General features: G+C 40.0%; 1 protein-coding gene across 2 annotated transcripts in view; it reads left to right on the top strand.

Moving 5' to 3' along the window:
* Positions 1 to 20,537, top strand: part of RNGTT (RNA guanylyltransferase and 5'-phosphatase) — a 174,316-nt gene that overhangs the window by 131,517 nt on the left and 22,262 nt on the right. For both annotated transcript variants that reach the window (XM_074150422.1, XM_074150423.1), the window contains one exon: positions 8,139 to 8,205. In XM_074150422.1, the coding sequence (XP_074006523.1) occupies positions 8,139 to 8,205 (67 nt within the window). The remainder of the gene's footprint in view (positions 1 to 8,138; positions 8,206 to 20,537) is intronic.

The raw sequence follows: 20,537 nt of genomic DNA, 5'->3' as shown, positions 1-20,537 counted from the left end.
CAGAGAAGTGCTGGAGCAGCTGCGCTGAGAAATGAAGGGCAGAATGGGGGAGGTTATAGCCAGATGAGACCACCCCGTGGTAGCTTTCCTGCCAGTTCTTTGTCCTGGTTTTTCAGCAGTAACAACCTGTGTTAAAATTGCTGAATATTTCAATTTCGAACTCTGCTCTGATGATTTACAATAGTTATGCAGAACAGAGGTTTGGTTGTTTGGTTTTTTTTATTTTAAAAATGGAAAGACCAAGGACAAAGGAAGGACAAAACCTCACGTGGAAAGAAAGTTCAATGAGCTTCAAAGTCAAGCCTTTGAATGTCAGGAAACAGTAGATTTCCAGTTGCCAGGTTCATACACATTATGATACATTCCTTAATTAAATGGGTTAAATTAAACCTTTCCCTAATTCATACACACAGGAGCACAGATCTTTCACCTCAGAGGAAAGTGATGCTAAAGTTGTAAGGGTGATTGTAAATATGGCATCAGCTTCCTTTCAAAGTGATGAACTTTGTAATCTAGCTAAACTTGCCAGCCTTTGCTTCATAACTTGCTTCATCAGCAAACTTTCTCTGTTCATGACTTTTTCAGATTACTAATAAATATATTAAACAACCTGTTTCATAAATTGAATAGTCACTTGGCCTTTGCCAAGATGAAAACTGACCATTTATTCTGCCTGCCCAGTCTCTTAATCAGGGTTCGATCCATAACAGTAAGTAGCCTCTTCCATATGAAAGTACTTGCTGCCTAGTTTTATTTTTTAAAAAATAAATTACCGTGGGAGAGTGTAACAGAAGCCTTTTGGCAGTCTGAATCGATTATGTCAGTGTGGTGCCTCTCCTGTCCCCCACTCCTTTTTAAGCACTCTTTCATTAAAATGATCAAAAGAGAAGGCAGATGCAGCCCCAGTGTGAATGCAGGGGATGTGTAACCTCCTGAGCAGCATCGCCGTGCGTGGCCAAGGTGGGCATGCTGACCAGTGCTCTGCTAAAGGACGGGACTCAGAGAAGCTTGCAAAAATTACCCTATTTAGATGTTAAAGATTGACTTGGGTTTTTTTAATAGCAGTTCAGACCCCCCGTGTTAAGGAACGTCAGAAATCTTGGATATGTTGCATCAGGGTTTGGTGATATATTTCACCTTAATTATCAGTATATCCTCAGACCTTTTCTTTTAGTACCTCCATTTCTGTAGGGATTTCACTCCGGTAACTAAAAAAAAAAAAAAGGTGTTTGTGACTAGATGCCTTTATTTTTTCAGTGGGAAAAAACAAATCCACTAACTTTTCAGCAGTCTTCCTTCATTGCTCCTTGCATTTCCACATGATCAAGTGAATCTACTGAATTTTTTTAACCAGTTCTGTACATTGATATACTTAAGATATTTTTGCCATTTTCTCATTTATTTCTTCTATATCTTATTTGCTGTTAGAAATCCATTTTTCTTAAGTAGCTCCCGAGACACTAAAAATGTCTTTGTTTTGACTTTAAAATATCTGTAATTAGACTTCTTGTTTTACTGAAGTCTCCTGGCATAAAGCTTCACGTTGTGGTGTCAATTCTTCATTTAATTCTGGATGCTGAATTTGCTAGTATTGTGGGCTCTGTTATATTTTTTTAAAAATGGCTGAGGTGAAAGGACCCAATGGGGTCCTAGACTAGAAGGTGGATTTACAGCGTTCCAGTGAGTCCGCTGCGGGGTTTTGTGATCCGTGGATAAATCTGGGGAGAGTTGCAGCACCGCCTGTGTCAGGCAGGTCTTTCAGCAAATTGGGAATAATTCCTAGCTCCTGTCCTATATTTCAGTGAGATGAAAGGGATGATATTCAGAAAGAAAAATTGACGTTTACTACCAGAAATAGATTCTAATAGTGAAATCTCTCAGACTACGTAATAATCTCCCAAAGGAAATGGCAAGCAGCCTCATTTTTCAGATAATTTATGGCCAGCCTGGCCAAATTGCTCGTTATACTACAGGGAATAATATTCCATTGGTGAAGGAATGGGCATGATTGTTTAATGGGTACTTTTTGTTTCTACTTACGTTTCCTTTCTACTTTTTATGGATAAGTTATATGTAAATGTAGTCAAAATGCTTCTTTATGTGATTTGCCTGTAAGGCAAAGCCTGGACAAACATTAAAATATTATCAGTGCTAGACATAAACGCAGCAAACAAAAGGAAGTGCTTTTGGAAACATCTAATGTTGTGGTTTTTTAAGCGCAAGAATGTTTCTTGAAAAATCTCCCCATCTCTAGGAAAGCGTTCTTGTACAAACATCCCCCCCAAGAAAAAACTACAACCAAACACTTGTTCAAAAATAATGCAAATTAAACCCTCCTAACTCAAAGTAAACCTTGATATTGGTCACTTTATTCTTTTTGACCATGATCTAGAATCACCTGCAGACTATTACCTCAAATATGAGGTCGCTTCGTTTTGCAGTTTTGAGCACTCTGAATGTAATTTTTATTGGGGTTGGTATATAGCAGTGGAGCCGTTATTCCGTGGAAGTATGTCTTTCAGGGATCAGTTCCTTCCTAGATTCCTGTTATCGATAGTCAATGACAGACAGTGATTTACTGTAGGACTTGAGGTAGTTCCGTGAAGCCTTTCAGGTATTATGCATTAGGAGCTTTTCCTGTGAAGGGCAGTTAGCACATAACATTGATATTTTTGCCTGAGTTGCATGCGTTTCAGAAAGCTGCATGCTTAGTAATATGTGGGAAGGCTGAGGGTGTTAAATTCGAGTCTGTAGTTTGTGCCATCCACTGCATTTTTCCCCATGAATATCACTTAGAATACAGTTTTATGTTAATTGTCATCACCATTAGCTTGGCTTGGGATATTCTGCAAATTGAGAATTCACTGAATGAAAAGGTTTTGCTTACATTTTTTTGTGGTTTTTATTATTGCAGAGATGAATTTTGCATTTTAAAATTGCTTACCGTCTCTTTTTTAACACTTGATTGTATCCTTTCCCAACTTTTTCTCCCTCTTGAGTTCAAACCCAAGGGTTTTTTTGCATTTTTACTGTGTAACCTGTAGCTGTGCATAGTATCTTTTCCTGTTTCCTCGTAGCTTTTTTTTTCAGTCTGTGCTCTAATTTGAGGAAGAATGTCCTAAATGAGACATACAGTTTCTTTGTCTACTCTTTACTGGAATGGCTTATACTGAAAAGTTTTCTTGCATGACTGTTCTTGTGGAAATTTAAGGAAGAAGTTAAGTGTTCTGTTTCATAGAGGTAGCCAAGGGCTGAAGCGTTGCTGTAGGCAGCTCTGCAGCCCTACCACCGCCCATTTCATGGAAGCTTCCATCCTGAAAAACCAGACAGCTCAAGCCCATACACCTCTCCATTGTGCATCATTTTCCATCAGCTCATTCCACCTTTCCAGTACCCATTACTTCTCAGCCCTTCTGCTGCACACGTCATGTTTTTCACTCCATACTCCCTTCTTTCCAAGCCTCTGTGTTGTCACCTAGAGCGGCGAGTCTCAGTCCGTGTTCCCGTGCCATGTGCCACCGGTCTTGCGAGAGAGCAAGCGCGGGAGCTGCTGCCTCGCACAGGAGCAAGTTACCGCGTCCCGCTCATCTGCAGTAACTTGCTCCTGTGAGAGGCGGCGGCTCCTGGCTCCATCCTGCTCCTTTATTTCTGGAAACCTCCTTCCGTAGTTTGCACGGCAGCACTAGGATCCAGATAGCCCAGAAAGAAACTCCCAGCAGGTTGGTGTATGACAGGTCAGGAGTTACGCTTGCAGCTCCGCAGTTTGCGTGGTGCAAACCTTCGAGGTGACCTTCAAGGCCACCCTTGGGGTCTGAAGGGGTCAGCATTTGGGGTTCAGGTAAACCTGAAGTGGCATCCTCGAGGCACACCTGCCACAAGACACGGAGGAACTATTTGACGCCTACTTTCTGCCTTCACAAAGTACTACTTAACGGCTGGAGCACTGGTGTGTCGGTGGGCTGTGCCTGAATCTTTGACGAGAATATCTTGAAATACCCACCTTCATATCATAAAACTGCTCTTCGTGAGTTACCGGGACCAGGCCACGTGTGGAGAAGATGAAGTGATCAGGCTTCTTTGAATTGTGCTGCCCTCGTGAAGTCCATATCTAAAGGTCACTCTACTTCCCGTGGCCAAAGGCGGTAGGAAGGGGGGTGATGGTAGTGGGACTGTGACCTCTGTGATAAATAGGTCCTCGCTGCTCCCGTAGCCCTAATCCACCAGTCTTCTCCAGCCCAGAGCTCTGCTCCAAAGCTTTCCAACCCAGAGGGCTGCTTTGTCACACCTTTATACCTCTCATCCCTTTTGTGTCCCACATTCCCCACTGTCTCACTCTGCCTTATTCCAAGTTTCCTTTCACCCAAGCCCTTTATCCTCCCCTATATTTATTTGCATTTACCCCCCTCGCATCACTGTTGCCTCTACTTTTTCTTGGATTTAAGGTCCCTCCCAGCCCAAACCATTCTGTGATTCTGTGTCCATGCCCAGTCCCGCAGTCAGCTTCCCCCACAGGCAGGCAGTGCCTGGCTCCTGCAGCTTGGATTTTGGAAACACGGGTGTGTTTTGCATCCCAGAAGATACCAAATCTAGGATTCTGGAGGCAGAAAATAGAGCATTTGGTGGTAACGATATGGTAGCGTTTTCTTGGTACTGGCAAGGCTTTTAAGACCTTGGCGTTTTATTGGCAAAAGTCAGAAATGGTTCGTCCTGATACTTTTTGGGTTTTTATACTTTTTGCGTGGAACATAATGATACAGCCCAAAATAGGCACATAGGGCTAGAAGCCTCCTCTCTTGGGTATATGGGACAGGAGTAGGGGGAGTGAGATTTTCCATATGGACAGCACATATTAAAGAACCACTGCTTCTTGGAGTGACCTTTATTTCCTTCTGCTTACAGAAAACAATGGGAATAGTGTTGATGATGTGTTGAATGGAAGAGACACAAATAACATACACGTCAATCTATAAGCTAGTATGATCAGTTGGGGCAACTTTGTATAACGCTACATGTTTTCCAGTAAAATTAAAATACATGTACTGAAGTGCCAGCGGGTATTTGCATTTTTGACAATTGTTTCTCATAATTTTAAGGTAATTACTTGAACGTGAAATTCAAAGGTGGTCATTGTGCTGTGAAACTGTCACCACCGTTTCATAGGCTGGTATTGATTTTGGCCAATTACAGGCGATGTCCAGCTGTTAGTGGGGTTAGGTGTCGAGTACTACTGAGGGAGTTTAGAAAGCAGAACTGTGCAACTGTGAAATTAGGTAAGAAATAGGAGATTGACGTTTTAAAAGAGGACATTGGAATAAGGAGACATATAAGAGCTTAAAACCAAACCTGCTTAGCATTGGAAAGTCTTCAAAGGCAAAGGGGAGAGCATTAGGAGAGAATGTCTGTATCAATTTAGACAGACATGCTGAAGTCTATGGTATAAAGTTAATTTTAGGTATTTAAAAATAATGCAGCCTGCTGTTGTGGTGAAGGAGAACTATAAAAATGACTAGGTATAATTTGAACTTCCTGAAAGTTGAGGAGTACATCTTAATGGTAATTGAGAGATCAGTCACGCCGAGTTCACTGTTCTGCAGTAGCGTGGCCTGTCCAGAGCCTCGGCAGTGACTCTTGCCGCAATCTACTTATCTCTGCAGACTCTTCCATGTGAGCTTGGTCTCTGAAATACAGAGATTATGCTGATATCATAGAATGGGTTGGGTTGGGAGGGACCTTAAAGATCATCTAGTTCCAACCCCTGTGCCATGGGCAGGGACACCTTCGATCAGGTTGTTCCAACACCTCATCCAACTTGGCCAATGAAAGGTGAATAAATAACGATAAGCTTCTTCTTCTGTGTCAGAATCAGTCTTATTAAGGAAGGCAATTCCTGGAGTACGTTTGCAGGTTTTGGGTGCACATCCGTGATAGCAAGTTAACCAGTGTAAACTGCTGTGTGGTCTTCTGGAAAGATAAATCTTAAGGTTCCTTAGATGTTTGTTACTTCAGATTTTTAATGGTCCTACATTTCTATCCGGTAAAGAAAACAGTGTGAAGAATAACCACGTGGGAATAATCACACTGTATGTCTTTTCTCTTTTTAGGTCCCTTACTAGAAATACAGCTAGTGGATTTTTAGGTTTTTTTTCTTTTCTGCCTTACAAAAATGATGTGCAGTTCTTTTTAAAAATATATATTTTTTTTTCACTTTAAAGTGCCCGTCTCTCAAATCTGGTGACATACCCTGAATCCTTTTTACAGATTTCTCTTTTAACCTTTTCTGCTAATTACTTCCCATATGTTTCTTTTCATTTAGAAAACCCTTAAATATTTTCCGAGTTTGCTTTACAGTCCTAGGAGAAGATTTCATCAATATGCTGGCTTTTTCAGATTAGAAGACCTGCATTCTGAATTAATTTGACTTATTGTGACTGAGAGTGAGTTTGATGTGCTCATCCTGACTTCCATATGTCAGTACTGGTCTTCCCGACGGATTCAGGCACACTGATGGGCGAAGGGAGGAAGCCAGTTGCCTGTCTGTACCGTGACTGATCTGCCCTGATCCTTACTGGGTCTTACTGGTCTTTCCTTCCTTTGGGTATTTCTGTCAACGCCCAGAAAATTTTTGTATAAGGTATTAATTACAAAAGGATTTTTGAAGGTGATACACAGTTCAACACCACTTCTTCCTTTTGTTTTATGTACGTGAATGTTTCAACTTGGCCATTTTGTCAAGTTAGGCCAGTTCCCACTCTTGGGGAGCCAGTTTAAGGTCATATATGCCATATTGTTGTCAGAACTGGGAAGAATCAAAATCATACCAAGATGTGTACCTTGCGTGAACTGAAGGGCAAAGCAATGATTTACTGCTATTTAAGCTTCAGGGATTTTTTTGATTATGAAAATAGGCCTGGAGATGATGAGATATTAGTTAGAAAATGAAAACCAGTTTATATATATATTAAAAAAATATAACTCGCTATGAATTAAAAGTATATAAAGAAAGAGACGTCTCAGTGTCAGACTTGAGCAGAATGGTGCCTACAGTTCTACTTATTTTCTGGTTATTTCTAGTTAGGGGGAAATTTCATCCATATGCGAGGCCTTATTGCTAATGGGAACGGGATATAAAATTGAAGGAAAATATAAAATAGCAAACGCTTTATGAAAACTTGGAGCTACTGAAGAGTATGATTGGGTTTGAATGTCACTGTTAGTCAAAACAGAAGCTCTTTCGATGGTCTGTCATTGATGACTTCTCCTCATGGGGTGCCCGTACTTCATTGCAAGGTGTTTGGAGCTGCTGAAGTTGGGGGGATGACCACCGTGCCTTTGCTTAGCGAAGAGGAACATCATGGTTGTCCAGTTTGAACAGCACGATGCTCTCCTAACCTTTGCACCGGCCGGTGGTGTTCTCGTCTGCTTGTTGATAGCAGGGGCACCCTAATGCTCCTCCGGGATTTGGAGTTTGTCTGGTAATAACATGGACGTGCAAGGTTTCTGCAGAAATCCAACTAACTCTTTCTCAGAAGTACCAACAGTCATTTGAGTCGACTCATCCCACTGTCCCTCTGGATCTTGGTGGTGTATGCGATGAGAACAGCAGGCACAAACTGCATCTGGGGCTCTTTTTATTTAGGAAGCCATTAGACAATACGGCAGAGATTCTTTATTATTTGTCTTCTTGTAATGATGTCATTTTTGTGTTACTGTGCCTATTTTTATTTGCTCTAATCTGTTTTAACTCTTAGGCCTGTTGCTCTGAATGTGTGTTTACAAGTCTTTTCTCTTGTCCATTGGTTTCTAATGTTCTCTAATAAATAGAAAAGACACATACCTGCCGTTCTTCCATATTACTGAGTGACATCCATCACAAAGAATCCTGTGAAATAATTTTGGTGAAGAGCTGCTTGCGCCATAAACGCAAATTCCCGATGTGCATCCATCTTTAAGGCGTGTCTTTCCTTTTTTTGTAGCCGTTCAAATAGAATTGTGTAATCAGCTTTGCTGAAGGTAGCTCTTGCTGTCGAAATGAAGCTTGTTACCCTCCCGGGGTTCAGTAACAGCTATTGGAGATGCAGAAAAAAACCACCTTATGGATGTAAAGTGATATCTTAAAAGATTTTTTTTCATTTTTTTAGGCTGCTCACCCAGAATGTTGGTCTTCTTTATGTTGGAAACTTTGACAGACCTTTTGCACAAATTAAGGTATGATTAATAAGCTGGGAGGGGAGGGGAGGCGGCTATTTAAATTATTTAACTTCTGTATGATTTAAGTCTTGATTTAGAGAACTTCAAGGTAGCGATACAACTTCAGGAAAAGTAATGGGAAATAGTGCTGCTTTGGTGATGTTTACCATATTCTGGGTTCGCTTCCAGTTATGTCTCTGTACTTAACTTGTGAAAGAAGTTAGTTTTTCCTATCGTCTTTTGATTAATTTTGACTTTGGTTTATCAGAAGGAAAACGTTACTTTTTATTATTTATTTTTTTTCAACCTTAGGTTACCTTGCCAATAACATTTTAAAACAAAGCACTTCTGGAATTTGGTAATTCTTTAAGTGATCCTTGACAGAGAAGATACACCAGTAAAAAGCACAGATTGTTTTCCCAGTATTATTAGATTTATTATGAAAGACTCATACAATTGCTGGAAAAGCATTTGTCTTTTATGACTTACTGTTTCTTTTCCTTCAGTTGAACTATAATAGTTTCGCATTTCTAATTGCCAGTTGCTAATTAGTTATTGTCATGTCACTTGCAAACAAAAATGTTTTACAAGGATGTATGGACTGATTTTGATGAGTTTCATTGGCATTTTTCTGAGGAAAAAGAGAGAGAAGGATTAGCATGTCAACCATTACACTGGATGTGCAAATGCGGTATCTGTTTTAGAATGCTGCAATGTTTCCATGTCCCAGATGATACCTGTAATTACTATATGTTCTACACTCTTGGCAGCATTGCTCCCTCCATTGTGTGCACACGCTTGTGCCCCTCAGAATTTTAAAAGCTTTGGTTTTGCTTTACACCTAAATGAAACTTGATTTCTAAATCTCAGATGTGTTCCTTTGCCATCCCTAATTACATTACCAAAGAACAGTATTCCCAATTGTATCTAGCTAATGCTTGTTTTTTCTAACTTAAACCTTAGTACTGTTTTAAAATTACTTTGAAAGAACAGATGCATGCTTTTCATCTTCCCTGTTCCTTTTCTCCCGTCTCCCCAGTTCCTACATGTATAACATTCACTTTGGCTCATAATCAAACAATTTAGATGTTTCTTGCTTGAAACGTTGTGTTGCAAGAAGCTTCATCACAATCAATCTTGTATATTTTCGGTGCTAGCCCTTCAGAATAGTGCTTGTTTACATGCTTTATAAAACTTTTCTCACACTGTTCTCCCCTTCCAAATGATGCCCCATTCCCGCCCTCGCCTGCCCCATCCATTTCTAATAGTAGGCGGCGAAATGGGGAAGTTTCCCCCTGGCTGGGAAGACTTTCTAAGTTCACTGGGTGAATTTTTGAGAGAAGAGGCGTACACTGCACTCGTTTTCACCCATTGGCAGTCAGCAGTGGTACTCCTCCCATCACTCGCCTTTTTTAAGGTAGAGAATGGCACAATATTCCAGATACAGGCACAATAGTGTTTTCTGTTCTGTTGGCTGTTCTTACCGTTGTATGGTACAATGCCTGATAAATATCTGTCATACATTTAATTTGAGTAGGTTAATATTAGACTTTCTGGCAGTACATCACTGGTGTAGTCTCATCCTAAATGTTGTGTTTGCCCCAGAATAGATATTATAGATATTCAAAATAACCTTCAGTTACTATCTAGGAATAACAAAGCTCGTTATGCACTAAATTACTGTAGATTACATAGGCATGTTTGAATAAGCTAATTCGACAATCTGTACTCTGTAAGAGATAATTTTTCTTTTTGGAGCTATAGGCATATCTATGGGCGTGTATTTGCACAGCGTTGCTTTGCTTTGTTTCTGATGCTAAAGGTAAACCTGGTGGTAAGTGGTAAATGAATGTCTCTCAGGGTCATCTCTTCTGTGGCTTCTGTTATTTGCTGCAACTGGGAAATGGCGTACAGTTAACAAAAACAATAAGCTTTTTTAATTGAGGCTCCTATCTGATTGCTTGGAGATCCTAGAAGGATGTTGGCTGCATGACAGCAGGAGGAACTGGTGCGGAGTGATGGGGTCGCAACTTTATAGACATCTTCAGCACCAAAAATGGGGAGTAATAATTCACATTGGGAGTTGATGCTGTGAAGAGACATTTCTGTACTCTGGAGATACACCATGGTCTCTGTAACTGTTGACATGGCTTTCTTTCATTCTTCCCCCAGCATTTCTCCAGGTCTTTCATACCTGGTTGCTAGTGATTCCACCAGTTGAGACCTGTGAACCACATTTGGTCCTGGAGCACATATAAGGCAGAGTCTTTGTAACCTGTTTAGTTCAGATACGCTTTTGCTCGCTGTGTGATGGATTGCTCTCTCTCCTTATATAAATGACCCACTCATGTTCATTTGCAAACATCCCAAGTGTTAAGGTATTCTATTAAGATATGGCATTTCTTGCCAAACGTGTGCATTAAGAAATGCCCGAAACCACTGCAGTCCTCTGCCGGTGTAGATTTATTACTCAAAGGGAGCCATTATTATACAGCAGTACATTTTAGTGCACTTTCGGTTGGACAAATAGGAATGTTACCAGGCCTTTGAAATATTCACAGTAAACATATAAACTGCCATGCTGGTACTCACAAATTCATGTTTGAATTTATGTGCCTTTAGAAAACCGCAGAGAGAGAGATTCCTTATCAAAGTATCCCTTCCCAAAAGCAAACAAGTTTGATTTTCCAGAATTGTGCAGCAGATAATTGCACCAGTGTCTTTGATGACGAAGACCGTAGATGGCAAGTCTGGGAAAAAGATTTTGAAATACTAACATCTCTTCTAGGATGATTTTTCTATGACTTTCTTTCTCATATGCAAAAATTCATTAATATTTATATATATTGATATTTAGAATGTTTCCGAGACATAGATGAACTGGTAAGATTAACCGGAATTACTTGATTGTCTTCCTCCTGCCTGGCTTTCGGTGGTATCGGTGCCAGTGCTTGACAGATGTTTGATCTCTGTACTTCGTTATACAAAAGAAAAGAAATGTGAAGCATTCACTCCTCAAGCTTTTGAATCCTGTATCTGGTAGCAGGTAGATTAGAAGAAATGGAGGGGGAAAAAAAAAAAAAAAAAGAGTGTTTTCCTGGCTAGAAGGATCTGCCTGGAACTTTCCTTTCCAATAGTGTGCCGGTTCCATAGATATTGCAATATTTTGTATGTTGCTGCTTTGAGCAGAGTTCATGATACACAACTTTTAAGTTACTGCATAGTGTTTGTGATTGCTCTTGTTCTAGGGTAATATTCAGTGAGTTTCAGTAAGTTTGGTGGCTTATAAAAATGATAGCTGTTTCAGTTAGCTGCTGAAAGTACTAAATTAATTAATGATTTGAAAGTCAAATTTGCTGTGGCAATGAATTCTTCTTTTATTTTCAGGGGACTGTTCTTTAAGGTTATATTGAAGGAATCGATTTTATAGAGGGTAGTTCCTCTTAAAATTGTTTCTAAATGAAATTATTCTAAAATATTGTTTAATTCTAGTGTCTGATCAAAGGTGGTGTAGAACAGTTTCGCCATAAATGTTTACTTTTTATGTCTTTTTCCATTTAAGTAGCTGTGTTCATGGTAGTAGTTACTGTCAGGTACTTCTGCATTCATTCAAAGAACTTGGGAGCAATTCAGTGATTTGCTTCTTTCTTTGGATCTTAAGTGGTTGCGTTTATTAAATATCTCTCGGAAACCGGATGAAGCAAAAAAGGTTTGTGTAAGTGACAGTCTTGATCAGCGAGATAAAGAATTGCCGTCAGCTGGAATTAACTGGCAAACTTTCTTAAATCTCTTTATGTTAAATATTGTTACTGTTCTTTTACTAACAATGAAACTCTTAAAGCAAAAATTTTATCACAGAAATGTTGCGTGTATTAGAAGTAACTACATCCCTTGTCCCAGCGTACGTAGTAGTCACCCGAGGGAAGGGTATGTTACAGGGGGTTTAACCTGTTTACAGAACAAAAAGTCTTCGTTAACGTATATGACACATTTCTAAAATAGAGATTTGATCAGTGTAGACCAGAATGAAAACTTTGCTGTGCTATCTCCAGTAATAACAACTATAAAGAAAATGATGTTGCTTAATCAGTTTATTAGGATTGAAAGTTTTTGCAGTTCAGTTCCTAGTTGCTTGTGGGATTAGGGGAAACTGTTCAGTACACTGTGTTCTCCATTATTAATCAGTAATGAAGCTTCTGGCAGTCTTTACTATTGAGCTAATGACTAGCTTCGTTTTGGGCTCTTAACACATTAAATTACCATTTAAATAAAGATTAATTACTGCTGTTTTATTTTTAGTATTTTAAGAGTAGTTATTAAAAAGTTTCATTATAAATACTGCTTTGTTCAAAATAGAATTGTTTGATTTAATAGAATATGAGGACAGTTAACGGTGAAAAGAATATTTTGGAAATAGTGATGTGTTCTTAGTGTTTTGTTTCTATGGTAGGAGCCCGGTGGAAAGATTCTGAAAGTTTTAAATTTGCTTCTGGGGAATTTGCTGCTGTGGTACCCGCAGTCTGGCTGTCAGGGACAGGCAAGGAATCGAGCTCTCTGCTCTCACCTGCAGCTCGGTAGCCGTTACCTGTGGTTTTATTAAACCTGAGAACAGTATTGCTGATTGCTGAGACAGCTAAACCCACCGCCCACACCCCGAGAATGCACTTTGCTTCTAAGATATTATTTGTACAACTGCCTCATTTTCCCTCGGCAAATACACTTTTAATTTAAAACATGACAAAGCATAGTAAAGTTCTGCCAGAGAAAGGCCTTGCAACGGGTAATCGCCCCAGAATAAGTTCCCTGATCACAGCACATCAAAACCAGTAGACCCTCCAGATGGAAATCCATCCACCTTTACTTCAAGATCCACAGGCAGCTTATCAGTGCCTCAGAGAATTTACTGTGATGTTCCCAAGGGCTGAAACGTCTTCAACGCGGCTGCTTTGCCTTCGTCCAGACCCAGAGGCTGAACTGATGTCTGAGAATCAGGCTAGACCTCATCCGCGGCTCCTTCAGCGGCATCAAACATCTGGAGATGATTACTGAAGTGGTTGGCCACAATTTACCAAATCATCTTGTCCTGAAAGAAGAGGGCGCAGGCATGAATCGATGAACTTGCTGCTTTCAAGAGCTTGTATCTTCAGCTAGGGTTAGGTGCTGATTTCCTGACTGAAGCCGGCAGGTGTTGCTGCCCTGAGCGACAGTGACTTCTACTCCCAATTAGTGATCCCGCAGCTGGGTGGACTGCCCCTGTATTGTCACAGAGGACAGGTATGGAGCACCTTGTTGGGGTACAGCTCTTCAGACCGCTCCACATTCGGGAGGAGAATTAGTCCAACTTTCCTCTCGCTTTCCCCCTCAGTTGCTGTCCTGACAGAGCTCCACAGCTGTGTGCTCTGCACAGTCTTTTACATGTGAAAGTTTTCCCTCTGTGCCTCTTGACAGCCAGTAGGAGTACGTTGGTGCCCTAATTATTCAATGCTTTGCTTATTGGACTTTCCAACATATTTCCAGAAGTTTTTGCTTTCACTGCCACAGCAGGAAAGGATTTCTATCGCGAAGTCATAATCTGAATTTTGTTTCTATTGCCTATCTCCCCTTCGTATTATTTTGTGCTGTTAGTGTATTGTGTGTGATACAAAATGCCATAGAATAGAACATAAGGATAACATGCCTTCGGATTGAATAAATATTCAGCCCTAGAACCTCTGGAGCGAGACATCCCTGAGAAAAAGGACATACGGGTTTATCTGCAGGTGTTTGATTCTGGTTACACACCTTGAAGACAAATGATTTCAAACTGGAAGAGACACCGCTGGGATGAACAGAGGCCTGTCAAATTAAAGAAAAATAGCGGTAACGTGTTTGGGCAGCTGAGCAAGACACTGTCAGAGAAGGATTATTTCATCTTTACATTAGCCGAGTTAACACGGGCAGTGAAGGGAAGAAGCAGCAGAGAAGATTGTTTTAAACTAGGAAAGGAGCGATGGGAGAACAAATGGATGATGCTGGACAGAAATAATCTTATTCTGAAAGCTGAAGAATGCTTTTGAGAGCTACAGATCTGGGTCCAACTTCCACTGGGAAAAAACACCTTTACAGTGTTGAGAAGGAACGTGGTAATTATATGATTTGACGACTGTGAAGGAAGAAGATAAACTCAGATAATCTAAGTCCCTACGTTTCATTAAACACAGTCACTCTGAATTAAAGCACACGAACAGAGGATAGAGCTGTATAATATTCTACCTCTTCTGAAGATTAAACTGTATCTTTAGGATAAAGTAATCAACATTAATAATATGTATTTGTTCTTGTGAACAGTCTCCAAACAGAACTAGTGGGTGGCTTTAACATTTTATAGAGTGTTGTGGGATTTACAGCAGGATTTTCTAGATGTGGAATCTGCACTGGGCATCGTTGGAATTGCTCGTGTTGGGCTGTTGAGAAGCTGCAGAAGGAAATCCTTCTCCTCCTTTTTCTTATTCTGATTGTCTTTGCTGGGAACCACCTTTATTTTGCGTGGCATGCAGAAATCAACACACGGAAACAGTTTTAGCTCCAACATTTAAAAAGTGGGGCTGATTGCTAGCTAATCCTTCAAAATAAATATCTCAATGGAGTGGGAATTTAAGCTTTGTTCCCGTTGTATATTGTTACAAGATGACGGTTTACAGTCTTCTTGTGGGAAGTCATACAATGCTGAGCTAATGCCTTCTGGTGCCTGAACCTGACCTCCTTTTCCAATCTTTCCTTTCTCCTGAACTTCACATAAAGGACCGAGCCAAACTCAATATCTTAGTTTTTATCTTCAGGGTGCTCGTGTGGTCTGGGATATATGAAAAGTTACCTGGCATAGGCTGTGGTTGCCTTCCTCAGCAATGCGGAAGGGTTTTACATTAAAAATAAAGTTAAATTTCAGCAGAGAGAGGGTTTTCGGGAGGGCAGCCCAGGACTTGAAGTGAACCTGACTGCACCTGGAGCGGCCACACATCTCGCAGTCTTCTCTCCCAAGTTCAAGGTGACTTTCTTTGATGTTTTGTCCTAAACAATAATCTGAACATGTTAAAAAACAAAATTCTGAATTTGTGACAGCAGTAACAGAAACTCTGAGAGGTAAAAAACTGCCCAGCCCACACAGTTTATATCTTGTAAAGAAGATGAGGGAGGTGCTGGAGAGAACTTACTGAACAAACTGCAAGTTAGAAAATGTTGTAAGGTGCCAGCAAGAATTCACCCGCTGCTCGTTCCTAATTACACGTTTGTTAAAGGTAGCAAATGTAACTCATTTGGAAAACAGGATACTTTTGAACCATTACTTTAAGAATTATTTTGGAAAGAAAAAAAGCATACGGCTTAATTCTTTACCCCTTGACTTCCTTTCCTTTTTCTACATCTTGACAGTCTTTGTGGCAGCTTTTCTGAAAGGCAATTGCTAAATCTTAAGGGCAAGGGGTCCTGACTCCTTGTGTGATTGTGCAGTCCCTGGAGTTCTAGAGCCCTCAGTCCTGCCTGCCAATGTTAGACACCAATAGTATAAATGAATAGTAATATATTTTATGTGTGCATTTACATTACAGCACATGCCAGCATACGGTGGGCATGGTTACTCTCTATAGACACATTGAGGGGGGGAAAAAAATACTAGAAAAAAAATAAAAATAATCCAGCCTTGGTACTGGTGGTGTAAACAGAAAAAGAATAACAACGAGAAAATCTGCATGAGCACTGCAAAAACTGAAGCAGAGATTTTGTATTCTCTCACAATTGCTGCCCCAAAGAACAAAATGTTAATGAGCTATAATTTATAAATCCGCTCTGTTCTGATGGATCAGATAGTCCCCATTTTGCTTTTTGTCATGATTATGCCTATGAATTCAGTTTAAAAATTTGTTCTTTGTAAAGCATGTGGTGTTCCAAAGAAGTCCACAGAATTAGGAAGATTACCTCTGCGGTTTTCTGTTGTTGCTGCCAATAATATAGAATAATTGGTGCTTAGTTTTGGACTATGCTTTTCTTTTTTTCTTCTTTTTTTTTTTTTTTTTGGCCAGCTTTTGTTATTTCAGCTCCTAGTAGGTTTTTTTGAAAATCAATCCGTAGTTTTTTTTGAAAAGCAATCCAAGTTTGTTCTTTCTAAGCATAGGGTAGATTAAGCCTTCTGGAAAGGTTAAAATAATAGCTAATTGATTGTAGATCTTAATTTATTAGGTTTTTTTTTAGTTTTCTATTTACTTCTGTATTAACTGTTTAAGAAAAAAAATCTTCAAATGCTTTTAATGAGTATTGTAAAAACGAACAGATTGCAGTTTTTTAAGCCTTCCATTTCCTGGGCTTCGGAATACAAATACATCCTAGCAATAGAAAAATCAGTATGATAATATCTCATTTCTCAACAAAAAAGCCTAGAAAAACAAGCGCTGACAAAGGAACCTCATGAAGTCCAAGAGAAGCAAACGCGGGGCTGTGCATCGGGGACAGAGCAAGCAGCAGCGTCACTGGCTGTGCCGCAGATCTGCAGAAAAGCACCTCGGGGACAGAAAAGGACCTTCAAGTCCCGGTGGCAACCAGTTTGAACGTGAGCCAGCCACGTGCCCTTGCACTGGTGAAAGCCAACCCTGCCCTGGGCTGTGTTTGCTCGAGCGTAGCCAGCAGGTCAAGGAAAGTCACCGTTCTCTGCTCGAGCCTTTGTGAGACACATCCGGAGTAACCACGCGCTGTTTGGAGCTCACCAGCGCAAGAGGAGTCATCCCGCTGGAGCAATTCCTGCGGGGGTCAGGATGAAGGGTAGAGCATGTGGCCTGTGAGGAGAGGTTAAAGAAATGGGGTCTGTTTAGAAGAGAAGGGAAGAGGGGCGACTAATTGTAATCTTCCATCACCTAAAGTAAGATTGCAGAAAAAAAAAAAAAAAAGAGCCAGATGCTTCTCAGAGATGCTTGGGGAGGGAGAAGAGGGAAAATTCCAGTTGGATGTAAGGAAAAAATTTTTACGGTGAGGTAGCGTATTGCCTGGAGAGGCTGTAAAATCTCTGTCCGTGGGGATTCTCGAAGTTTAACTGGAAAAGACCCTGAGCATCCTGACTCATCCTTGAAGTTAAGCCAGCCTAGAGCAGGAGGCTGGATTTGGGTGATGGTGGGAGGTCCCTTCTAACCTGAGTTTTTCAGGTTCTGTGACATTCTAGAGTATAAGCAGTCACCACTGTGAAATATAACCAGTTCTAAAGGATATAGAAAGCTGCATCGTTTATCGTGTTTATTGGGAAATTGTACAGTTGGATGTTTCTGAGCCTCTGCTGTTACTGATTGAATAGAGCTTAATTTCAGTCCATAATATTAACACACAGAATACCAGTCAGTTCTTCCTCCTTATCTTTTCTTATGGCTGCAGCCATAACTTGCATTATACAAGGTTTTCAATACTTCCATTCTTAGGATTTCATTTTTTTCTTGTTAAATGTTTACCTTTGTAAGTGGCTGGTTTTCTCATAATATCAATCATATGAAAAGATGCATCTTTTTTCCATTAAGAGGTAGAATTGTGTTACCTTCCAGAGATCCTATGGTCTTCTTTCAAAGAACATGCTGTGTGTTCTTCACTAAAATGTTTATTTAAAAGAAGAAAGGGGTTTGGGGTTTTTTTGTTGCTTTGAAGTCGTTCTACGGCTGTTTTCACGTAATGAGACAGTATGGATTTTTAAGGGAGCGTGTGGTGTATGTTGAGAATAAAGAGTCTTTGGCTTTATTCTGTGGGCATAACTGAAAGCGAGAGAAACTGGGGTCCTTAGGAATGTCTCTAAAACTTAAGAGGTTTATAGATTATTTAGAGCTATATATTTAATTTTAAAAGAATGATAGTAAAGAAGAAAAGAAATTGGACGCGGCAGCACTGGTTAGATTAGTAGGAAGGCTCGAGAGTAACAGGCTGGAAGAAGAGCAGCCGGTGGGTAGCTCCTGGATGGAAACTCGCCGAGGAGACTTTGCGGGAAACGGGGTGTAACTGTTGTGCACGAAGGGTATTAGTAAGGGAAGACGAACGTGTAAGAGTGTAACACGGGACACCAGAGTACTGCAGAAACAATACTTGCTGGGAAGACGTGGTCATGCTGTCGAACATCGATACCTTCCCTTCCCCTCCAGTCTTCTCTGCAGCCCCTCTTCCAGCGGCGACGCTGACCTGCTCTTAGGGAAAGCCTCCAAAATTAATCCCTAAAGCCATTCATATCTTATTCTTCAGTTCTTTTGGTTGGAGTACTTTTGTCATAATACCTATAAGATTATGCCAACCAGCAATTTTTTATCACATTAGTGATGGTTGATTTGGAGTTTCCTGTTTCGTTTCATTTGATAAATAACGAGATTTGAAGGCAGCAGTAGCTGATATATGTGTCATCAGACTTTAGGTTTCCATTATTTTCTTTTTTTGCCTCAGCATTCCTTCTTCTTGAATTCATTTGCTTTCTTACCTTCCTGGTAATCTTCCAAATATTTGCTGATGACCCCATACAGATGCTATTCTGAGGAGGATAGTCATACAGAAAAACTGGATTTTCCAGGTGATAAACAGATTGTGCTTCCAGTAGCTTTCCTATGCCCAGTGGTATGAAAACATACCATGATAAATGCGAGCGTTAGGACATGCAGATTTTGTCTCATTAAAATAACACATTAATAGGCAGATAGGGGGGTTTTTTCCATATTGAAGAGAAGGCAAAGCAAAAGGATTAAGCTGTGTCTCTCTGAACCATAAAGTTATTGCTCACCGCCAACTAAAAATCACTGAGAAAGATACTGGGAACGAGAGGTTTGGTTTAGCAATAAACGAGCATAGATATTGCAGATATTTCTCATCTGCATTGCATTGAGCCCTCATACTTGTCACAGTGGAATAACTGATCAGGTCATTGTAAAACTGCCAGATTTATCCTGCTGTCGTGCAAGTTGTGCTTTGCTATTGTCCCTCGTCCTCTTTGTCACATTGTTCTTTCCCAGGCTCCAGTGTTTGAGAGCGTTCTGGCTCCCGTACGTGGGTGATTTGAGGCTGGCACCATCTTTTGTTTTGCTTTCTTATGTTTTACAGAAATCATTTTAGGGAAGAGGATGATTTGTCCGTGATGATTTTAAGCTCTTGAACATGGTAATTTGTTGCTGCAGCTGTTCCTGTGTTGTATCTGCATTGTAAAACCTGGTTTGGGTGTGCCTCTGCACCCGGGGAGTGTAATTTGCTGTGAGTAATTGAGGATACCTTGATGACAACAGCTGTTTATGGGGCCAGGTCCTGTGCTCGACTGAGTTGCAGCAGGGACTGGTTTTTTTCCTTTGATGTAGACGTCCCTACGCTTAGTTTCCATAAATGTAATTGCATTTGCATTTTCTTTTGACTAGAACACAATACTCAAACAGCATAGCAGCTTCTCAGAGTTTTAGGCAATTTAGGAAACTGGTTGTAGATAATTGTCTTCTCAGGGAAAGCGGTGCCTTAAATTTGGGTATCTGTCTTGTTTCCTTCAGATATTATTCTTTTCATTTCCTATTTGTTATAATAATTGTTCTTTATTAATCTGTTCTGCTTTTTTTAAATCAGTCTTCATCTTTTCTTTCTGTATTAGACCTTTCTGCATTAGAGGCTTCTGTTGGTACTGTAGGCACGTGAAATAAAGGCAGCAGAATCGATAGCAGTCAAAGAGAAAGAATAGATACAAAACCCAGTTTCTAAATACAATTATAAAAATCAGACCCTATGAGAAATTTATTCTAATCGAATAAAACAGTAGAAGGTACTTGGGTAAAGTGGTTTAGGTCTGTTTTTTAACCATAATTGTTTATTGTTTTAAAGTATCATGAGAACATCAGCCAAGATCAGGTGTGAGGGGGGAAGAGAAAAAGCAAATTGTTGTTGGAAACAATTTATAGGCAGAGAATAGCTAAATTTGTTAAGCTTTTTAGGGGTGAGTTATTTTGAGTCTAAACTGAACAAATGAGGTTGAACTTGATAAATGAGGTTGAACTTGTAGTACCTTTGCGAAATGCAGATGATACTGTCTTTAAAATAAATTACTCATGAATAAATCAAGATGTTGAAGTTGTAAAGGGTGAGAGATGGTATAACGGGGAAATTCTTCGACTAGGAAATTGTTTCTGGGACCTTTCTTTATAGTATATATAAAATGCATAGTGAACTTCATGAATGAGAAATATTTTAAATGTCAGATACTGATAAGATTGGAGAAAAACATTTGACGGCAAAAAGGATCGTATTGAGAGGTACTGTGCTGTTTTAGGGCTGGTAAAAGGCAAATGCAGATTAAATTTAGATAAATGGAAAAGAATAGGCCTGCAAACAATAACGCAGAA

This window comes from Numenius arquata, chromosome 7, assembly GCF_964106895.1.
Source record: "Numenius arquata chromosome 7, bNumArq3.hap1.1, whole genome shotgun sequence".
Taxonomy (NCBI): domain Eukaryota; kingdom Metazoa; phylum Chordata; class Aves; order Charadriiformes; family Scolopacidae; genus Numenius; species Numenius arquata.
This window is presented reverse-complemented; position numbering and strand designations above follow the sequence as displayed.